Source organism: Halichoerus grypus, chromosome 7 (assembly GCF_964656455.1).
Source record: "Halichoerus grypus chromosome 7, mHalGry1.hap1.1, whole genome shotgun sequence".
In the NCBI taxonomy this organism is placed as follows: domain Eukaryota; kingdom Metazoa; phylum Chordata; class Mammalia; order Carnivora; family Phocidae; genus Halichoerus; species Halichoerus grypus.
Window position 1 is genome coordinate 3048110 of NC_135718.1, and position 20000 is coordinate 3068109.

The 20000-nt window shown below is 52.7% G+C and overlaps 1 protein-coding gene across 14 annotated transcripts in view; it reads left to right on the forward strand.

The window, feature by feature from the left end:
- EBF3 (EBF transcription factor 3) overlaps positions 1-20000 on the forward strand; it is a 117721-nt gene that overhangs the window by 85859 nt on the left and 11862 nt on the right. For all 14 annotated transcript variants that reach the window (XM_036120720.2, XM_036120723.2, XM_036120721.2 and 11 more), the window contains exons 9-11: positions 574-704; positions 1216-1342; positions 19004-19092. In XM_036120720.2, coding sequence (XP_035976613.1) covers positions 574-704; positions 1216-1342; positions 19004-19092 — 347 coding nt within the window. The remainder of the gene's footprint in view (positions 1-573; positions 705-1215; positions 1343-19003; positions 19093-20000) is intronic.

Genomic DNA, 20000 nt, shown 5'->3' on the forward strand with positions numbered 1-20000 from the left:
AATATTAGATGTAAAATGTGTACCTTTGACAAAAGTATTAATATAGTGCTTTTGATTTTTTTTTTTTTCCTGATGAAAAGTGAAAAGTAGTAATTGTGGAGTGACAGAGGAAAATGAAGTTTTGAACCAAAAGGCAAAGTTCGCGGATGAAAAAACCCAACCCAATTAGCTGCTTATGAGGAATCGAAATGCAAGGCATTTGCTCCTCCATCCCCCTCAACAACCTTTTGATTGACTCTGCTTAGATCTGTACGGCAGAGCAGATAAATCGACGTGCCACATGCACGCAGTGCTTAATCATTTGTAATAGTCATATTTGCCCTGACACATAATTTGCTATATCAAGCCAGTTTTTTCCCCCCTTGCTCACCAGTATTCTGTGGCTTAGCCTTTGCTTTATAAAACATTTAATAGTTTGCTTTAAACACATCAACATGCTGATGTGCGACTGCCCTTTGCGTGCCGCCTGAGGAGTGGCCCTCCTCGTGTCCTGCTGCGCCGGCACGACCCGCGGCGGGCAGCGTGGCGGAGGCCGGGGCCCTAAGGTGCGCGTTCTCTGTCTTGTGCGAGCAGCGACCCCGTGCATCAAGGCCATCAGCCCCAGCGAAGGCTGGACCACGGGGGGAGCCACCGTCATCATCATCGGAGACAACTTCTTCGACGGCCTGCAAGTCGTGTTCGGAACCATGTTGGTGTGGAGCGAGGTAAGCCTGCGCGCCCGGGCCGCGTCCGGCCGGAGCTGTCCCGCCAGCGGCTTGGCCGGCTGTCGTGGTGCGTGGCCCCTGGGCACCCTGGCGCACACGCCCCCAGAACTTGACGGTTTGCCTGTGGCAGGGGCTTCTCCGGTGGGTGGGCACAGAGCCCCCGCCCCCCCAAGCCCCGCCCCCGGGGTTTCAAACCTGCCGTAGGAGGTCCCTCCGTGCGCTGCAACAATTAGTGTTAGAATTACTAGAAGCAGGTTTAAGGAAACATATGGTGGCAATTTTCATATGAATGATGCCCTGTGGCCTTTCCTGCAAAGTAAAACCCGGGATCGTTTGCAGATATTTTTCTTAAAGAACACTGTAGATTCCCAGTCTCTGGGTGACAGCTAGGAAGGAGCATTCCGGGATGATGGTCCAATTTGTGCTCATTTTGGTAATTATATCCCACCGACAAGTGCCCGCCCTCCCAGGCCAGCGCCTCTGAAAGCCTGTTCACCTGTGATTTTTGTAGCTCATCACTCCCCATGCCATCCGGGTGCAGACCCCGCCGCGGCACATTCCTGGAGTTGTTGAAGTCACCCTGTCCTACAAATCCAAGCAGTTCTGTAAAGGTGCTCCTGGGCGGTTTGTCTACACTGGTGAGTTCACGTTTCCGACTTCGGTGGCCAAGTGGGGGATGCCTCCTCCCCATGACAGCCTGCACAGGCGGGCTCCCCATGAGGGCAGGCCAAGCCCCCTTGGCCCGAGGGTTGGGTCAGTGGGGTGCATGGTTTCTGCATCCTCGTCCGAGTCGGCAGTGCTCTGGACAGATGCAGCCCCCCCAGGCCATGAGCTCTTGGGCCCCTCCCCGAACCTGAGGCCCTCTGCCTTCGGGCCTGTGAAGCAAGGTGGGGGGCCTGTCAGTAACCAGTCAGCTCCGGCCTCCCCTGGGCAGCTGCCCGTGTGCCCGGTCCGTGGGCCGTGTGTCCTGCGTGCCCGTGCGTCGCCGCGTGGCTGCCCGTGATGCTGCCATCCATTTGCACACGTTGGGACTGGGATGAAGCACGGGTCATGTGCCCAAGGCCACACGCGCTGTAATCAATGGGCCGCAGGTGGAAGCCAGGAGTCAGTCTGCTCCAGGCCCCGTGCTATTTCTAAAAGAGGACCCATTTTCTGCGAGGGTCTCTGAATTGGTCACTAGAAGGGGTCCCCTCTGAAATGGCACGTTTGTTATCTCAGAGTGCTCCGCTACGAAGCCCCGCTCACATAGATGCTGACTGAACACTATTGGGCCGAGGTGGCTGTTGAGAAACGCCATCGATAAACTCGAAGTTTTCTGGTTTCAGTCCTAGCCAACTGCAAAAGCTCTAGGACCTGAGAAGTGTTTGTACCGATGGACAGCACCTGCTGAAACCCCACACGAGTGACAGGGATGGGCACTTGTTCTCTCCTGTTGTGGCCTCGATGTGCTTGTCGGGGGGGCGGCCACAGGCGGGGGGGGCGGTCCATGCCGGGAGCCTGGGCTGGGACTGCAGCCTTGACCACATGCTGTCGCCAGCTGCAGGATGTCCTGGAGCGGGTCTGGCCTCCCCCTGGGATGCGGGTCTCTCTGTCCACCAGGCAGGGGGATGTGGGGGGTGTGGAGGTCCCTTCCACTCAGGAGTTTGAGGAGGGAGGAGGGGTTACTCACCCACTTCCCCTTGTAGGAAACGTTGAGTGGGTAGGAAATGGAAAATTTAAGCTCCTCCACACCACTTCCCGTAGACCCAGCATCAGCTCAAGGGCGTGCCTGACTTGGGTCCTCTCAGACAGCCCTGACTATTGTCCCCAGAGGCCAGACCCTCAGCAGCCTGCCTGCCAGTGATACCTGGGGTCCTCAGTGGGGGCAGTTTCCTCCTCTGTCCTCCCTGAAACTCTGCACCCTGCCATGGTCAAGGTGGGGAGAGGTGCCCATACTATGGGCCACTTTCTCCCATGGGACCAGCACACACTCCCAGGAGCCCAGAACCGCCCAGGAACCAAGGGGAAGTGGGTGCAGCAGAAAAGCTATGGGTGGACGTCCCTGGGCCCACTCCTGGGGTCCGGATGCTCCTGGCTTCCTGGGAAGACCCAGTGAGTGGGAAGGGCGGCTCCTCCAGTTTGCGAGGCCCCCAGTGTGTCATCTGCAAAACAGGGTCATGAAACGTGGGGCATCTAGGAAGCACCCATACGTCTCCAACACGTGAGCGCTGTCCGGCCAGTGCCGTGTGGGGCCGGTCCAGGGAGGTGCGGCCGGAGTCCCGTCCTGTACCCGCTGGGGCCTCTGGCACCTGCTGTGGGCCCGTCGTCTTGTGTGAGCTGTCGCCATGCCCCTGCACACTCTCCACACCCCACTCTGTGTTCCCTGTTGGGGGCATGATACCTCCGCGGGCCTCTGGCTTGTGAGCTTCGCGCTGTGCAGGCTCTGCTCTGCCCAGTGTTGGCCCGAGGACCTGGGCCCTGTGCCTCCTGACCCCGCGGAGTCCCACTTACTCCTCGGCCTCCCCCCACGGGCTTCGTGGGGGTCAGGGAGAACTCAGGGGTGCTCTCTGCCACAGGTGGGAACATGGCAAGCGGTACCTTTCTGTGGTCAGTTAGGGTAACGACCACCAGGGTCCCCAGTCCCTCCAAAGAGGAGACATTTACTATCTGCTCATGAGCCATGTGGTGTGTGGGCTCCCACGTCTGCCACAGGACCGGGGTGTCCTTGTTGGTTTAGGGCATTGCGGTGAGCATGTCCAAAAGTGGCCAGACGGACTTGCCGCATCTGCCCAGAAGCGGGGGGACGGTGGGCTTCTCCCACTTGGTCTGCCCGTCTTGGTTAGGTTCTTCAGCTGGTGCCTTCAGGGGCTCCCTTCCCAGATCAGACCTTTGCAGCTGTGGGCTTTTTGGGGTGGGGGGCGGTCAGTGGCCATTGTAAGAAGAACGAGATGGCAGAACCTTCCCTGCCCTGCCCGCAGACGGCAGGAGGGGCTGGGCTGAGCTTCGTATCAAGCGCGGGAGAGACCAAAAGTGAGTGAGGGCGGGACATCTGTCACTGGCCGGCGGGTGTCACAAGTGCAGGGCCTGGCATTGCCGGGGTCGGGGCTGGCTGGTGTCCGGGCGGCTCTCTGTGCAGGACGCCGTCCTCCTCTCTGGCTCCTGGGGTGCTCCCCTCCTCCCTGCTCAGGGTGAGGGCAATCCCTTGGTGAGCACCAGCTGCTGCCCGCTGGCCCGAACCCGGCTTCCATTTCTGCCGTGGACGTCGCCTGCACCCCAAGACTGGGCTTCCAGGGACACTGGTCCGGGGTCCCTGCTGCCCAAGGCTTTGGGGATTTCTTCTGTCAAGAGTTCTCCCACGAATGGGCCTTTCAATGAAGCCATTCAGTGAGCTCAGTCTTTCCTAGCGGGAGGCTAATTTATTGCCTCCCCCCACACCCCAATCATTAACGGGAATATACATTTCAAACGGTGTGTAAGGGATACGGGGCCCGTACACTCTCAGGGAGCAGAGGAAAGGTGGGGTCATAACCTGTCTGACCTGGAAGCTTCTGTCTGATTTGCTTTGCCCTGAAATTGATGGGGACAGTGAAGCAATCACGGGCAATTGCACTGTCCCCACTGAAAACTGAGCCAGCCCTTCTGGACGTCAGGACCCGGGCAGGCAGCCCCTTCAGGGAGGGCGCCGTCCCCTGGGCATCTGGCTCCCATCAGTCCCCGAGGCTGCCGGGACGCCCTCGCAGGGAGCCTTCCCGGCCGGCCCAGGCCCGGGGATAATGGACCTGTGCACAGAGAAGGGGCCCCGCCCGCCAGAGGCAAAAGGCCTAAATGATCTGTTTACAGCCATCTGAGAAACACCAGATTTTTCAGAACCAGACCCGATTAGTCAACCCAGAGTGGGTGCAGGCGCTCTCTGCTGCCCCCACCCTGGGAAGCCCTGGGAAGGGGAGGCCGGCCAAGCCGATCCCTCCAGACCCTTCTGCCCGCTGCTTTCACCAACTACTATAAAAGCACAATTACCTAGGGAGGCAGCGGCGGTTCAGTTGATTAGCACGGTGAATTAAAAGAATGAGTCACAAATGACATGTCCGGCTCTTCCATACTAGTCCTTTGTATTCCCAGTGTGCCTCACCCCTGTTGTAAGAAGGTCAAAAATTAGAGAGAGAGAACAATTTTCAAGCGGCTAGCACTTAGGAGCAGAATTAACAATCACTCTGTATGTAATTGCCAGTTAATAGTAAATTGCCTTTTAGGCTGTAAAATGCAATATAAACGGGTGGGCACCTAAAATTAAATTAATGAGATATTTGCTGCATTTAAAAGTGAATAGTGCAAATTAATAACTGAGCGCAATGCTTGTTTTAATATTTGTCTAATAGTGTATCATTTGCTTGTTTAATAATAATTAAAATAGTCCTGGCAAATCGTCCTACCTGAGAAACTCCTGGTAAATGGTGAACTGAGCAGTTTCACATGTATAACTTCACCAGGAGAAACACATCACATTGTTAAGAGCAATAAAAGAAATCATTTTTTAATTAGAATATAGGCATTGCCGTGTTATCTGATTAAGACAAATTGGAATCTGTATGCTTCTAATTGGAGTTCTGTTAGAACGAGGACTAGTTAACAGACACGTTTCCAGGCGTGAGGTGCTCTTGCACAAACACGAGTATCACTTTTCTGCAAGTGTCCACGTGGCAGAGGGTCTCCTGTTCCACAGAAGAGCCGAGGCTAGTTGGTGGTGGCTCACCTTCAGGCATCATTCCCCAGGACACCGGGGTGCAGCCCGCGGCGGGGGGCTCCCTGCTGACCTCCTGCACCTGACTGCTTGCTGGCCCACCCTCATGTTAGAGATCTCTCTTGCTCGTTTACAGAAATTATCACAAATTACCAGGAGTCAACATGTTGTCTGCCAACGGCCAAACCCAGTTCCTAACCAAGATATTGGCGGTTGACGGTCAACACGTCCAGAGTGGGTGCAGCCCGAGCTCGACTGCTGTGCTCGGGCCCAGCTCGGGTCTGCAATGCATTTCCTTGACGGGGACATAGAAATGATGATTTTCTGCACAAAGATGTGCATTCAGTTTCCTGCTTGTGAAATCATTACTCAGCCACTAGCTGCTAACAGTTTGTGATCTTCCCGATACAGTATTTATGTGTGTGTGTGTGTTTTTCTTTTTTAAGTTGGATTGTGCCTTAAACGGGGGACATGTCGAGGCAGGGACGGCCCCGTCTTCAGGTGCTGTCCTGATGCTGGGCGGGTGGTGGCCGGGGGGACCGTCTCCTCGCCCAGGGCCTCCGGTCGCCTCTGGCAAGCTTCCCCCGTTCACCCCTGCCTCACGTCACCCCCTTGAAAGGCACTCATGTTTCTGAAGTGTTTTAAAGATCTTTTGTGTGCATTCAGACGTGATTCTGTCAACAGTACCGTTTGACCACAGCCGGCACCAACTAGCTGTCCCCCAGGCCAGCGCCCTCCAGACAGATTCCTTGTGTCCACAGCGCAAATGAATCCTAATTGCCCCCCACAAGTCATACTGTTTTTACCGTGCCTACACTAAATGCTCATGCCTTCTCTTCAGTGTGAGCCGCCTGATTATTTCAGTTACAGATTTTTAACCACATATGTGGGCCTGGTGGAGAGACAGATATTGTAATTACGGGCCCCGGAGTTTGGGGAGGCTTCCGGCCTGTCGAGGAGTGTGCCCTGGCCGGTGAGGCCCGGCGGGTCTTGGCTGGTCCCTGTCTGTTCCTCTCCGTGAGCGCCATGGGTGGGTGTCACGGTTCCTCCTTGGCGGTTGGAGGGTGTCGGTGGGAGGCCACCGTCCCTGGTGGAGAGACCTTTGCCTTTCTGTGAGGAGCGTTAGGTGGGGCCGTGGGCTCAGCTCAGGGCGTGTCCAGACCTGTCTGGCCTGGGAGGGCTGGGACAGCTGTCTGCGTGGCACACAGCTCTGCCCCCACGGTCCCACCCGGCCCACCTTGGCGTTGCTCATTTGTTCACTTACTGGCGGGAGAGGGCAGATCTCTGCCCATTGCCTGGGCGGTGTGCACACCGGGCCAGCTGGCTGTCTTTGGGGTCATTGGCAGGGCTCCTAAGGGCCGCAGGGGAAGGGAGGGCGCCCCCCTGGTGTCCCCTGGGCGGTACAGCGTGACACCAGGTAACCACCGGCTGGTCTGCCGGCACGCGATGCGGGCGCGGGGAGCGCGCACATTCAGCGACGCCCCCTCCTCGGGAGCGGCGCCGGGAGGGCTCCCGGGGTCACTGCTGTCCCCTTCTCTCCTGTCTCAAAGGGGGCCTGGAGAATGAGACACACTGCTTGTGCTATTGCACAAGTAGACTATTTGTCCTAATCAGTGACACCCATTTACTAGAATTGCTTAAAATGAACTATACCTCATACAGAAATCGCACATTTAGAGACTTCCATTCATCATCTGAAAATTGAGGGCCAGTAAACTTTTCTGCTCCTCCAGTGGGATCATAGGCATGCATCAAAATGTTAAAAATGATTGGTGAGAGGGAGCTGTCACCCATTTATCAAGGAAAAGAACATTATTTGCTAATTTCCCAACCAGGCTGGTGACAGGGTGCTCCGTCTTTGGACCCACGGTGACCAGCATGGCCTTTTTGTTATTAGTACAAGTCAAGCGCTTTTGGGCAGTTGCTAACAAGACACATTTGTCTGTCATCAGAGGGGCTGTGGTGGTTTTCCAAGTGGCTGTGACCAAAGTCGGCTCCCGGTGCCCCGATTGGCTGCACTTCCCGGGGCCGCGCTAACCCAGGAGGAGAAACCGACTGATAAATCACGAAGTTTCCATGTCAAGGTGAAGGTATTGACTCTCCAGCACCAAACCTGACAAAATGTAGCCGAGAGGAGACAGCCATTTATCTTCCCCAAAGGACAAAGGGGTCATCTGGGTTTCACTCAGTGGTTGTCGAGATGTGGACGGGCGGAGGAGGCGGGCCTGGACCCCTCCGCCCGCTCAGCCCGCTGCACTGGCGGGGTCCCTGGTCCCGCTCCCCCACTCGCCCAGGGGGCCCGCGGGAGGGGAGTCACGGGACCGAATGGGATCACGAGCGGCGGTTTCATTCGAGTCTCTGGTCGGCAAGGATGCCGGCCACACTTCTGAGAACAACTCGGAAAGGTCACGGGGGGCGGGGACCGGGGAGATCACCACTTAGAAGTGCAACAGAGTGACTGTAGTCCACCCAAGTGCAGAAGAGAGCAGAGATAATAAATGTAAAAATAAAATCACACAAACCCCGCCTGTGAAAACCCGCAAGTTCAACGATGAAGACCAAGGGCAGCGCCAGAGGAGAGCCTGATGCGGAGGTGTGCGGTTCTTTCCATGCTGAAGAAAGGACTAGATCACCCGGTGACCCCGGAAGAAGAGAAACAGGAACTACACGTCACGATTTTCCTTTTTCTTTCTGGCTTACCACGGTCGTGGAGGCCCCAGGCCTCCTCCCGCCAGGCCCATTTAGCTGGACACCGGGCAGGATGCGAAGGGCCCAGGTTGGAAGCTGACAGGCGGCGCGTTTCGCTCCCGTGTGCTGGGCGTGGGGACAGTGAGGCTGCCGCAGCTCGGGGCCCGCCTCGGCTTCATTTTGGGGGAAGATCTGCAGACCTGTCTGCACACGTTTGTTCCGTGTCGAGACTTGGGTCCCAGATGCTCGGCCTGAGAAAAAGTACTTTTAAAAAATTATCATTCACATCAGCTGGGCCTTTTTTATTCATGGAAGAAAATGCAAAACGAGTAATTCCTTTTGTAGAATGGTTTTTCAATAAAAACGACAAAACGGGAAGCTGTTAGTGATGCAGGCTGTTTGCTATGCCCCTCCCCCCCCAAAATAGAAGTTTTCAAATGCTCTTAATGAGCATATGGAATAAGTTGGTTCCACAAGGGACCTGAGTGCATGTGTTACGGCACATATGCTCGGGAAGACTCATTACAGACGGTGTTAAATTTTAAATACAGAAAGTCCCATTGAGACAATCGGCCACTGCAGACCGTGGTAAGCATTGGTGTAAATCGTCTTTGGAGGAAGTTCCTTTAAGGGGCAGCCGGGCAGTGGGTCTGACTCTTCTCCTGGGCAAATGCCCCCCTTCCCTGCCCTCAGGAGGCGGGCCTTCCTGACGTCTCCCACACACGGAGGTCCTATTGCCTGGCCCCAGGGTCTGGGCCCTGTCCCACTCTGAGCATCGAGGACCCTCGAGGACCCAGGTCAGGGCACCGAGGTGGTTGGATATTGGGGATTCTGCCAGATTCCTTCTCCATCTTGTCACCCCTTATTCTCCCAGGAGGAGGCCCTCGGCTGGATGCCCCTTGTCCCTGCCCCCCCGTCACAGCCCCGTGGATGGTGGACGGTGGGGGGAGGGGCTGGTGGCCTGGGGCACCATGGTCCTCCCCATCCTCGTGCATCTGGGCGCCTGGCGCTGGTGGGCAGCCAGCAGCTTTACCACGAAAATCACTCCATCGCTGGTGTTGGAGACCAGCTCGTGCTTTTCCTAATGAACACGTCCCCAGTCCAGAAACATCCTCCGTGAGCTTCCAGGTGCCTTGGTGCTGGGCTGGTGGATGAGTCTCGAGGCCGAGGGAGCCTCTCCACATTTCTGTGGGAGCAGGACCTTCGCCGTGGGGGTGGCGCAGATGAACACTTCACCACGAACTTGGCCTTGGACCACTGGGTATTCCCAAGCTAAAGCCTGTAAATGCGCCTCGTGTGCTTGTCATCAGTTAAAATGGATTCAGAGGTTGACTTGTTTAAATACCACGAAAGCAAGGGGCACGTGCGCAAGGTGGGGGGGGGGGCTGCCACGTCACGTGGCTCCCTGCCTGTGGGGAGCTCATGCCGACGGTCTGTTGTCACCGTCTCTGCGACAGCGCCCCAGGTCACGTGAGCTTTGTCAGGGCACCGTGGTGAACACCTGTTGTGCTGAAGCCCTCTACCCACCCATCCCCACGCACCCCTACTCCTCACTGCCCAGAATTCTGCAGCCGCTCATGTCACTCCTGCCCTCTGCCCTTGGAAAATGCCCCCGAAAGGAATGACATCTGAGGTGAACATGGTGTCGAAGGATGTGATGTTGAAGCTTCCTGGCAACGTGATTTGGGATTGACCCATGGCATCTGGAAACATTCGGGGTCTTCCTGATGCCCACCTGCAGCAGGGACTCCGCTGGGTACCGCAGGGGATGGAGAAGAGAAGGGAAACATCTGGGTCTTACAGGTGCTTGGGGCAGGGCAGCACCGGGCAGTGGGATCCTCACCAGAGGAAGGAGCCACGTCTTCTTCCTGGCAGCCTGATGCCTGGTTCTGGGCTGTACTCGGCAAATGACGCACAAGCTACGTTTATGATCCCAGTGACTCTGAGTCTTATGGGAGCGAAACAGGATGTAGAAAAGAAATGGATACTCATAAAAGGTGCCAAGTTCTATGAGAAAAGGGACAGCGGAGGCACTGTGGGTCTTCTAGGAGGGAGACCCCAACAGAGATGGTGGGGGGGCTGGGGAGGCTGTCCCCTGGACATAGGCAGTAGGAGTGGGGTGTTTCCAGGCAGAGGGAAGAGTGTGGACCAAGTGTGAACTCAGACGGAGCAAGTCTGGGGGAGCGGCCGGGGGCCAGGGTGGCAGGGAGGTCCCATGAGGCCACAGAGGCCTTCTGATCCCAGTACAGTTGGGGACTTGGCAGCCTCGAGAATCCTGTGTTCAAGGACTGTGGTTGGGGGAATTCCAGGATTTACATTAATCTAGGCGAGGTCTTCAAAGGCTGTGCCTTAGAACATTCCCGTCCCTGAATACCAGGAGTTAGAGATGCCTGCGTGGAGATGGGAAAGGCGGTCATGTTGGGAAGCCACGTTACGCTCCCTGAGTGGGAGGCCGGCCCTCTGCCCCACAGCTGTGGTCTGCCGTGTTCGCTTGGGTGTGGGCCTCCCTCTTTATACAAGGGCCCGAAGCACCTCTATCGCGAGATGGCGTTCAGACCGTGAAAGGTATTTCCGTCAGTAGAGGAATAGCTGGTGTGTATATTCTAATCCAGATTAGAGACATTTCCTTCTTTTAAAATCTAGTTTTTTATTCAGATGTAGTTCATGTAGCATAAAATGCCCCCAAACTGTACCATGAGTGGGTTTTAGTATATTCACAAGGGTGTGCAACCGTTCTTGAGTCAGGAACACTTTCATCACACCAGGAGGAACCGTGCATGCATTAGCACTCGCTCCCCACCGCCCCCCTGCACCCCTGCTCCCAGGAACCGCTTCCGCCTCCTGTCTCTGTGTGTTGGCCACTCCTGACATTTCATGGAAATGGACTCCTACTGCATGTGGTCCTTTGTGACTGGCGTCTTTCCCTCAGCATCTTGTTTCGGAGGTCACGCGCAGGGTAGCGTGCATCAGATCTCCGTTCCTTTGCGGGGCTGAATACTATTCCACTGTTTGGAGAGACCTCATCTCATTTATCCATTCATCAGCTCGAGGACACCCGGGTGTTACCGATGAAGTGGCTGGGACACATTTGTGAACAAGTTTTTGTGTGGACAGATGAGAATGTTACATTTGCTTTGGCTTCTCAAAATCAAAAATGTTGTGATGCCTTCTGCATTGGTCTAGTATCTTCAGGAAGTCCCACAGTTGCTAGGTTTCTGAGCACCTCTGTGCACCTTGCGTGGAGTGGGGCGGGTGCGGTGACACGGGGTGACGGCCCTGCCTTCAGGGAGGAGGATGGACTCCTGAGCAAGTGAGCACACGGGCTGGGCATGTGTGTCCCTAGGGGGCTGGCCGGCTTTGGAAACACAGGGGTGGGGGTCTTTCTGTAGCAGGCACGCTTCCAGCCCTGGGAGGGGGTATTACCTCCACAGCTCATTCTGCAGCTTATGTCTATACGGAGATTTTACGCTGGTTTAAAGTGTGCAAATCCATTGCCGGGATGGCTCTCCACAGAGCGTTATGTTGCCTGTTTGGGTTTTAAGACCCTTTCTTGAAAAAAAAAAAAAAAAAACAAACCTCTCTAAGAGGGTTAGCAACACTAGGACACTTGATTTTTCTTTCTTAAGGAAAGGATGACAGATCGTGTGAGACCTTTCGTACACTGAGGGTGATTCTTACTGGCTGGCCTCTCCGTTCCTCTTGCTCACGGGCTCTGTACACGTACAGGGCACTCACGTGTGTTAGAACAGCCTTGGTGAGGGGAGGCGAGGCTTATGGGATGGCCAGTGCCCCTTCCCCACCCTGGAGCCGCCACCATGGGGAGTCCGTCTCTGGGCTCCCCATCCCCCGGGGACCGAAAGCCATTCGAGAAGTGAGATCCGCTGACAGACCACGTGACTCCGTTTTCCTTCGCTGCCGGGCTGGGCTTGGTAGGTGTAGTTTCCACAAGACTATAAAAGCTGCAGCCCATGTATTCTTTGAGGTATGTAAACAGCATTGTTTGAATGCAATCCAGTAGTTGTCAGCAAGGGTATTATTTTGGTAACAAGGAAGACGAGCTGTCCCCTTTTCTGCATTTGGTGCATCACAATGCCGCCATCCACTGCCAGGCGGTGGTGAATGGGAGCGGGTCCCTGTGCACAGGCCGGGTTGGGCTGCCTGTGTGAATACCAGAACAATATTCCCCACACGAATGAGGGAGGCACCTGACTTCCAATTAGAAGTCAAGTGTGGCACTTTTCCCATCCTTAGAAGTCTCGGTTACAGAAAATACCCTTCAGCTAGCAGGTCGGAAGGGCTACTGGACTAGCGGCCGCGTGAGCCGGAGGCTGACCCCGGGCCCGTCGGAGCTGCCCCTGCTGGTGTTGGGCCCCGTGGCTGGGACGCTGGGAAAGCCAAGTCACTTTGGGGAGGGCAACCTGGGGTTGGCCGCTCGGTGTCCACGAAGGGTGACCCGAAGTCTTCCTGTTTGCTCCCACCTCGGGGGCCGGGCAGGGGCCCAGGTGGGCTCCTGGGGCCCACGCCCCTGGTGAGTGATGCACAACCGCGGTGGCCTTTGTGTTTCCCAGGCACGCCACAATGCTTGGCTCACCCTGCCGAGTTCTGTGATTGAAATTCATTGCCAAATTTATTGAGAAATTAATGAGAAAAGCTGCAAAGTATTGACTTTGAGAGGAAAACACAACTCATCTTGAATGAGGAGGAAAATGCAGCAATAATTTAGCCAGTATTGATTTGGCCCTGTCCATGTATTGATCTTCATTTTACAATATTAATTTGCACCTGCAATCGGCTGCAAAGGGAACCGATTTCATTTCGTGGCCGCGTTAATGTGCAAAGCATTAGGTGCTCTTAAGAAGTGGGGGTATTACACGTCGTGTCGGGAAGGCAGATTTTTTTTTCTATTTTTGCTTGTTACTGAAATAGACTAAAAATTAATTTTTTTGTCGGACAAAATATGAAAGCGAAAACCCATCTAAACCGTGGCCCTCCTCTCTGCTGCATGGGCCGCTTTTCATCCACACGCGGAGCCGTCAGCCGCCTGAAACTCCAGGCACCTCTCATCATCATCCCGGATCAGTTCAAAGTTCATGAAATTTCTATGAGCATTGATCTCGCCCCATTGATTTTTTTTTGCAGCAGATCTTTGAAATTTTAATTTCCCGAGCATCTGAATTTCTTGTAGATGAAATGCGCTTGGAGGAGACAGTTGATGATGAAGTGGAGAACTTAGCGTCATTTTAAAGCCTAAAAAAGGGAGAGAAAACAGGCCTTTGCAGACCTTGCACAACGTTTTGGAGGTGGAGTGATGGCAGGCGCAGGGTGGGCGGGGGGGGGGCGGGCACGAGGTACTGGAGGGGGGCTAAGTACCAGTTTTGTCCTCAGCGGCCACACATTTTTAATGCAACTTTTTATACAGTCATTTTTGAAAGAAAAGCTATCTGGAGAAACAGCAGGACAGAGAAACATTCTTCACTGTGCGATCATTTGCTCACAGCAGTGTTTATCACCTGGTCAAGTTCACCTAGTTACTTATCAGTGGGACATTTAATAACCTCAAGGTGATATAATTGCTATTGGCATTTTTCCCCCTTGGATTCAGCTGGTTAATGTGTAAACTACTTGTCAGCAAATAGCACTTTGTCACTGAAATCACTAACACCCTCTAGAGGGATGTCTTTGTATTGAGCAATTTAATTTTACTTTATTTAATTTTTACACATTACAACCTGTGTTCATTCAGGCACACTGAAGGCTTGCAGTCTGTCGGGGCAGGGTCTGGGTATCCTGTTAGTAAAATATACTATATCTTACTTAACAATCCCCATTGCCTTAATTGAAGCGCACTCTTGTCCCTCGGAAAAGGAACTGCAGATGTTCTTATTATGTAGTTATGTTGCTAATGTGAAAAACTGCCTCATTATGAGGATCTGTTTGTAGCTAGAAAATGACTGCATTATGACAAATGCATGATTGGGAAGTTACAGGAAGATGATCATTATTGAAATGAAACTGGAACTCATTTAATAGCTCCAACCAGCAGCTGGAATGAAGCAAATGAATGTCTTCCTGTTTTTATTGTCATAGGCAGGTTTTTCAGGCAGGAGGAACATTTGTGCTAAACCTAAAACTTCTTGTACCTTTCTTAGCTCGCCGGGCTTCCATTTAAACAATAGAGAGGCGACGGGAAAAGCGGTGCGTTTCCTACCTGTGAGTGTCCCCTCCTGTGTGTTTAATGCCACTATTTTAAAACCAGGAGTGTGGCTGTAAGAGCAGTTAGTCCGGGGTACTAGGAGGGTTGGTGCTGCGCGTGGGCTGGGCCGGGCCCTGGGTCTCCCCGGCAGGGCTGGGCGGGAGGTGGCCGTCCCAGGGGAGCTCCATCATCCCGACCCTTCCTTCTTGCTGCAGCCCAGTCCTGGGGAGCAGGCAGGGTGCTGCCAGGCCGGGAGGGGGAGACAGGAGGCCCCCTGTGCCCTGGGCAGGCAGCCCACCACAGCACCATCACCACCGAGGGGTGGCCTCTGCGCTTGGCTCCCCCCCCCCCACCCACGAGCGCCCTTGGGAGCAGGTTTCCCACAGCTGAGCCCCCGGCATGTAGTAGCTGCTTAATAAATGTCAGGTGAATGGGTGGGACTTAAGGCCGTTTCTTTCCTGGAGTTGCTGTTTGCAGAAAAACACCACTGGCCCCAGACATACACGCTCTCGAGGCTGAAATCGTGCTGGTGCGTTATCAGCCCAGAGGTCCTGGACACGTCCCCCTGCTTAACCGAACAGGGCTTATACCTTCATGGACTTGCTATTGGAGTCTAATAAGATCATCGTATACATTTGGGGGGCATTAGAGATGAACACAGACCTCGGGGCAGGGCTGGCCGACAGAGACGGTGAAACCATCACAACGAACCCTGAAACCGTGTATGTCCCGGGAAAGACAGCCCCGCCGACTCTGGCCCGGGTGGGGCTGTGCCGGCTGCAGCTCCAGCCCGGGGCCCGATGCCACGTTCTGCCGCCGCCACATGAGCTCTGGCAGTCCCGACCCGAACTGACATCACAGACCGTTAACGTTTTATCAATTGCACGATGATTAATCCCTCAGTACACGGGCATGACTTAAATATTTAGAATGCTGCTTCTGTTGGGACTTTAATGCATGTAAAGTAACGAGATTAACTCTAGTACACTCAAATATATTTAAATATGTATCCGTCCCGAGCTGTAGGCTGTTCCGGCGTGGACGACCCACTGCTCTCCGTGGCCGTGTCAGGCTCTGTTTGTATGACCCGCGCTGGATGCTGGCCTGCATGTGATAGCCGGATATCTGGCTTTTCACAGGCTGCCTGATTGCTTGCCCCATTTGGCATGGAATGTGATTCCCGGCTATTCTAGCTTCTGATTCATTCAGGTTTTATTGCTGTGTAATTTTCTTATTCTAAAATAAAAGCTCTCCAACAAAAATTACTATGCATTAGGCCGCGGTAGCCTACTCAAATGGATATTAATACAGTTTATCTCTAAAAGGACGAATAATGTATTTGAAACAGATAAAAGGCCCTCCACTAAATGAGGAATGTTAATATCTTATGGCACGGTTAATAAAGAGATATTTCACAAGGGAGATTTGTTTTATGACTTTTGATACAACAGCCTTATAATCTGACATATCTTAAATGATATAATTTTGCACATACATCCATCTCTTTTATACGCAGCAGCCCATCTTAGCGAGATTTGAATTCGGAACAAATAATGGGCACTAATTACTTTGGGGGGAGGCAGCTTATTACAAAACTCATCCTCTCCGATGCAGATATTGCGGAAATCCGTGCAGTAAGTTGGACGCTTATAACACATTTTGAGGAATGTCTTGTTTTTTTCCCCTTCAGCAGAAAATAACATTTGTTTTTGTTGTGTTTAAGGCAGAGTTTAAATTAATTTAACCCAGTGACACATGTTCAGAGACTAAGCAAGCTGCTAAATAATTCCTTGGAATAAATTGCTCAGGAACCAAGTACATTAATTTACGGCTCTCCTTATGCTGACAGATGTGAGGGCGGCAGGAGGACCTACAAATATTAACATAAAACAAATTTGCTTTATTCTTCTTCATATTTCTTCTTCATCCCCGACTTGAGCTCACCCAAGGCTCCTTCTCTAATTATCCACGAGGTCAGTAAGCAAAATTGGGAAGAAGCTGGGAGATCAATACAAATTATTCCTGAGCAAACCAGTGCTGACAGTTTGAATTGCAGCATATGTTTACCCAAAATCAGGCAATTTATCTTAATATCAGCAAAGTAATGCAGTGCAGGTGAAAGGTCAGGCAATCTCTCCCCCTCATAATTACCCAGTTCTAAAACAGGAAAGTGGTATTGATTGGCCTGGCTCGGTGCTCTGTGACTGGACGTGCTAGAGTCTTGCCCTGGCTCGGCTGGGCCCTCGCCTTGTAAACTCGGCGCGCCGAGGATTTATTAGATGTGCGCGCGGGGTCCTGTGCTTTCTCCTCCAGTTGCAGAATTTGCCCGCGACGTCTGCGCGGCTCCCGGTCCCGCCAGTTGCAGCGTGACGGGTTCCATGCGGTTGGGCCCTCGGAAGGCCTCGGGCCGGCCCCGCCGCGGGCAGCTGCCAGCAACCCCACCCTCGGTGATCAGAAACCCCCCAGAACCACGAGCGCGTGCCACTCCTCCCGGAGGCGCAGGACGAGGGCCATTTTTTTCTAATTCTTCCAATGTTACATTCATCGGGCGTCCGGGAGTTGAGCCCCCCGGATGGGATTTCAGGCCGCACCCGCGGTGCCTGCCCCGGCCCTTTGTGGCGCCCGGCCTGGCGGGGGATGGGGTGGAGGGGGTGGACCTCTGGGGGCGCGGCGGCAGGGCCTCTTCCGAGAGCTCGATCCTGGCGGTGCACTCGAGATGTGAACGCTCTCTGGGCCGAGGTGGGAGGTGAAAGGTAGCCTCTTATTTATACTGCTTTGAAATATTTTCAGTCCTAGAAGGAGAATTATCAATTCAACTGAAACATTGGAAAATGTCTCTCCCAGAATGAGAGTGTATGGTTATTACAAGTCATAAAGCTTCTGAAAGCTTGCATTAAAGCGTCCATCACCTGTCAGGGCCATTTGCATGAAATCAATAGTGGCCGCCCATCTATCTTTTCTGATCACCTTTCATCAGGCCGATTCATTAAGTCAAACAGTCATGGTGATTAGCTGGGAGAGAGGAGAAACCCTGACACGTTAGAAGTGCACAGTGGGCCACCCTTTTTGTTCCCTCATCAAGAAATGTAATACTTTATCTAATCCTTTTTGGGCCAAGTCGCTGGGTGAGGCCCATCCGCCCGGCTGCCGGCGCGGCACTTCCGCCTTGACACCCTTGTCCTGGCCCGGGCAGAGACATGACAAATTGTCCCCCAAGTCAATGCTGACAGCTTCTGATGATTAATGGTTTGATTATGAAGTGGTTTTACACATATAGAATTTACATCACAGAGAGTTAGAAATTTTGCCATGTCACATACACCGAGGCATTTTGAAGAGCTTTACTATTTGCAAAGAAAAAAGAGGGCAAAATCGCAGCAAAAGCCATGTCATGTAAAATCAATACGTCGGATCAATGCTTTATTAACAAGAAAATGTCTTACTTCACATTCCTGTGTGGACCTTTGTCTCTGGGATGTATGATGGAATGTCAGATCATATTGTGGCCCTCAACTTACGGGCGTGTTATTGAGTGTGCGTGCGAGTCTTCCGGCCCCGCCGCGTCCGAGACCCGCCGTGGGTGTTGACACCAGCGTTCGAGGAAAAGCAGTGACCAATTATTTCAGAGAGCACTTTCAAAGGCAGCCTCTAACCTCGTTCCTCGAAGCCGGCGCCTTTGTGTTCCCCGCACTCTTGCAGACCTGCTGAGTTGGGTGGTGTTAATCATCAAATTACATGCTGACTAATGAGTGATGGCCCAAATTGTGGGCTGCGTAATGAATAGATGGCGGCAGGTCCTATTAGTCTCAGAAAACCCCCTGATTTATGTCGCGCCATGCACCGTGGCGTTACTCCACGGAAAACGATATCTACATCAAGAAGTAATGTACTCTAATAAGTATTTTCATCTTAACTCACGTCCCCGGGCCTCCGGGCTCAGTTTTTGTTGGAGTCACGCAAAGCCATAATAAAGCCCAATGGCTCCTTATAAAGCTTGTTAAACACAGAGTGTGCAGTCGGACGGAGTCCCGGCCGTGATTCATGCACTGTACACAGCGCGTGTGCCGCTGATTTATGGCCGCGCACAGTTCATAGTCAAAATTACAATTTGAGGGATAAAAAGATTAATTACTATTTGTGGCCGGCAATTTCGTGAGGCTGGTGGAATGATAGTGCTCTACATCAGTTTGTAGTCAGCCATTCACAGATTATTAAAGCTTTGCAAGAATAAGTGCTCCTCCTGCCTGGTTTGTGCTCAGGCAATATGCTAGACAGAAAAGGACCACAGGGATAAATCTGCAGCTAGCAATAGCTGGACATATGTCATAATTGCCAGTTTCCCATAAATCCCTGGCCAGGGTGGAAAGCACCGCGTGATGTAGACAGTGATCATGACAGTGGTGATTGCTATGTATGGCCCCAAGACTTGCCACCTTCTGCCTGCACTGCCATTCTTACAATATATTGAGTAACCCGTCGACTTTCTTCCAGTCTAATTATAGATTAGAAATAATCATTGCTTTTATGTGCAAAAGAAAGGGGGGAAATCCATTCCTTAAGACAGAGCTAGCGTTCGGGGGTGCTTGCCTCCGAGAGCGTCAGAAAAGGAGAGTCACACATTTATTTGTAAGTGTGCAATAAACGAGTAATGGATGACATAAAAGTAATTAACCTGACCTACATTTCTGTGTCCTGTTACAGCCCTTAATGAACCAACCATAGATTACGGCTTTCAGAGGTTGCAGAAAGTGATCCCAAGACATCCGGGTGATCCCGAAAGGTTACCCAAGGTTAGTAAAAGAGCAAGTGGCGCCCTACGCGGGTCCGCCACCATGCCGGTTCCGGTTTGGGGGCAGCAGGTGCGCTGGGAAGGGGGGCTCCCAGGTGCCCCGGACCCCACGACCATGGCAAGGCCGGCAGGTGTGGGGAGTCGTCCCCGGCCCGTGCCCCGGCCCGTCCGAGGCGGGCGAAGGGTGAGGGAAGGGGGCCCCCCGCGGTCGCCGGGCTCATGTCTCATCTCCATCTATTTAAAGGAGGAAAAGACAGGCTTCTCTGGTACAAATATTTTGGATTCTGTGAGGGGGACATAAACTTCCGCGTAATGAAATAGTTCAATTAAACATTTTCCACTCCAGTAGCCCGCGCTGATTTCAATCTAAGCAGCCCCAGACTGATCTGTGATTACTTGACTCTTGTTTTCCTTTCATTTTCTAAAGCTCGATTCAGTTTAATCTTTTGTTTACAAAGCTTTTGTTATAAGTCCCTGACTTAGCAAGCTAACAAATGAAGTCCACATATTAATATCTAGGGGGACTTTTCATTTAAATTCAACAAAGACAAAAGCTTGCCCGCGTTGTTTGTGCACATGCCACGTATCACAGGAATTTCATTTTGATGTATAACATTAAAGATAAGTCAAGCTTATAATTTTCCCTCTCCTTTGATATAATTTTGTCTCTTTCTCTCTTTAGAAGCCATCTCTGGTTTTCAAGGCAGAGTTGAAAACACACAATGAAAGATGAAGTCATAACATTATGACTGATTATTTTACATTCCATCCCTGTGTGCACCCAAGTCTTGACCACCTCTGAGTTTTATTAACACAGTAAAACCTTTTAGACATTACCTTTTTAATGCTCAGCATGAACATAAGCAATATCATTAGGCTCCTTTTTAATTTGTGAACATGCTAGCGACG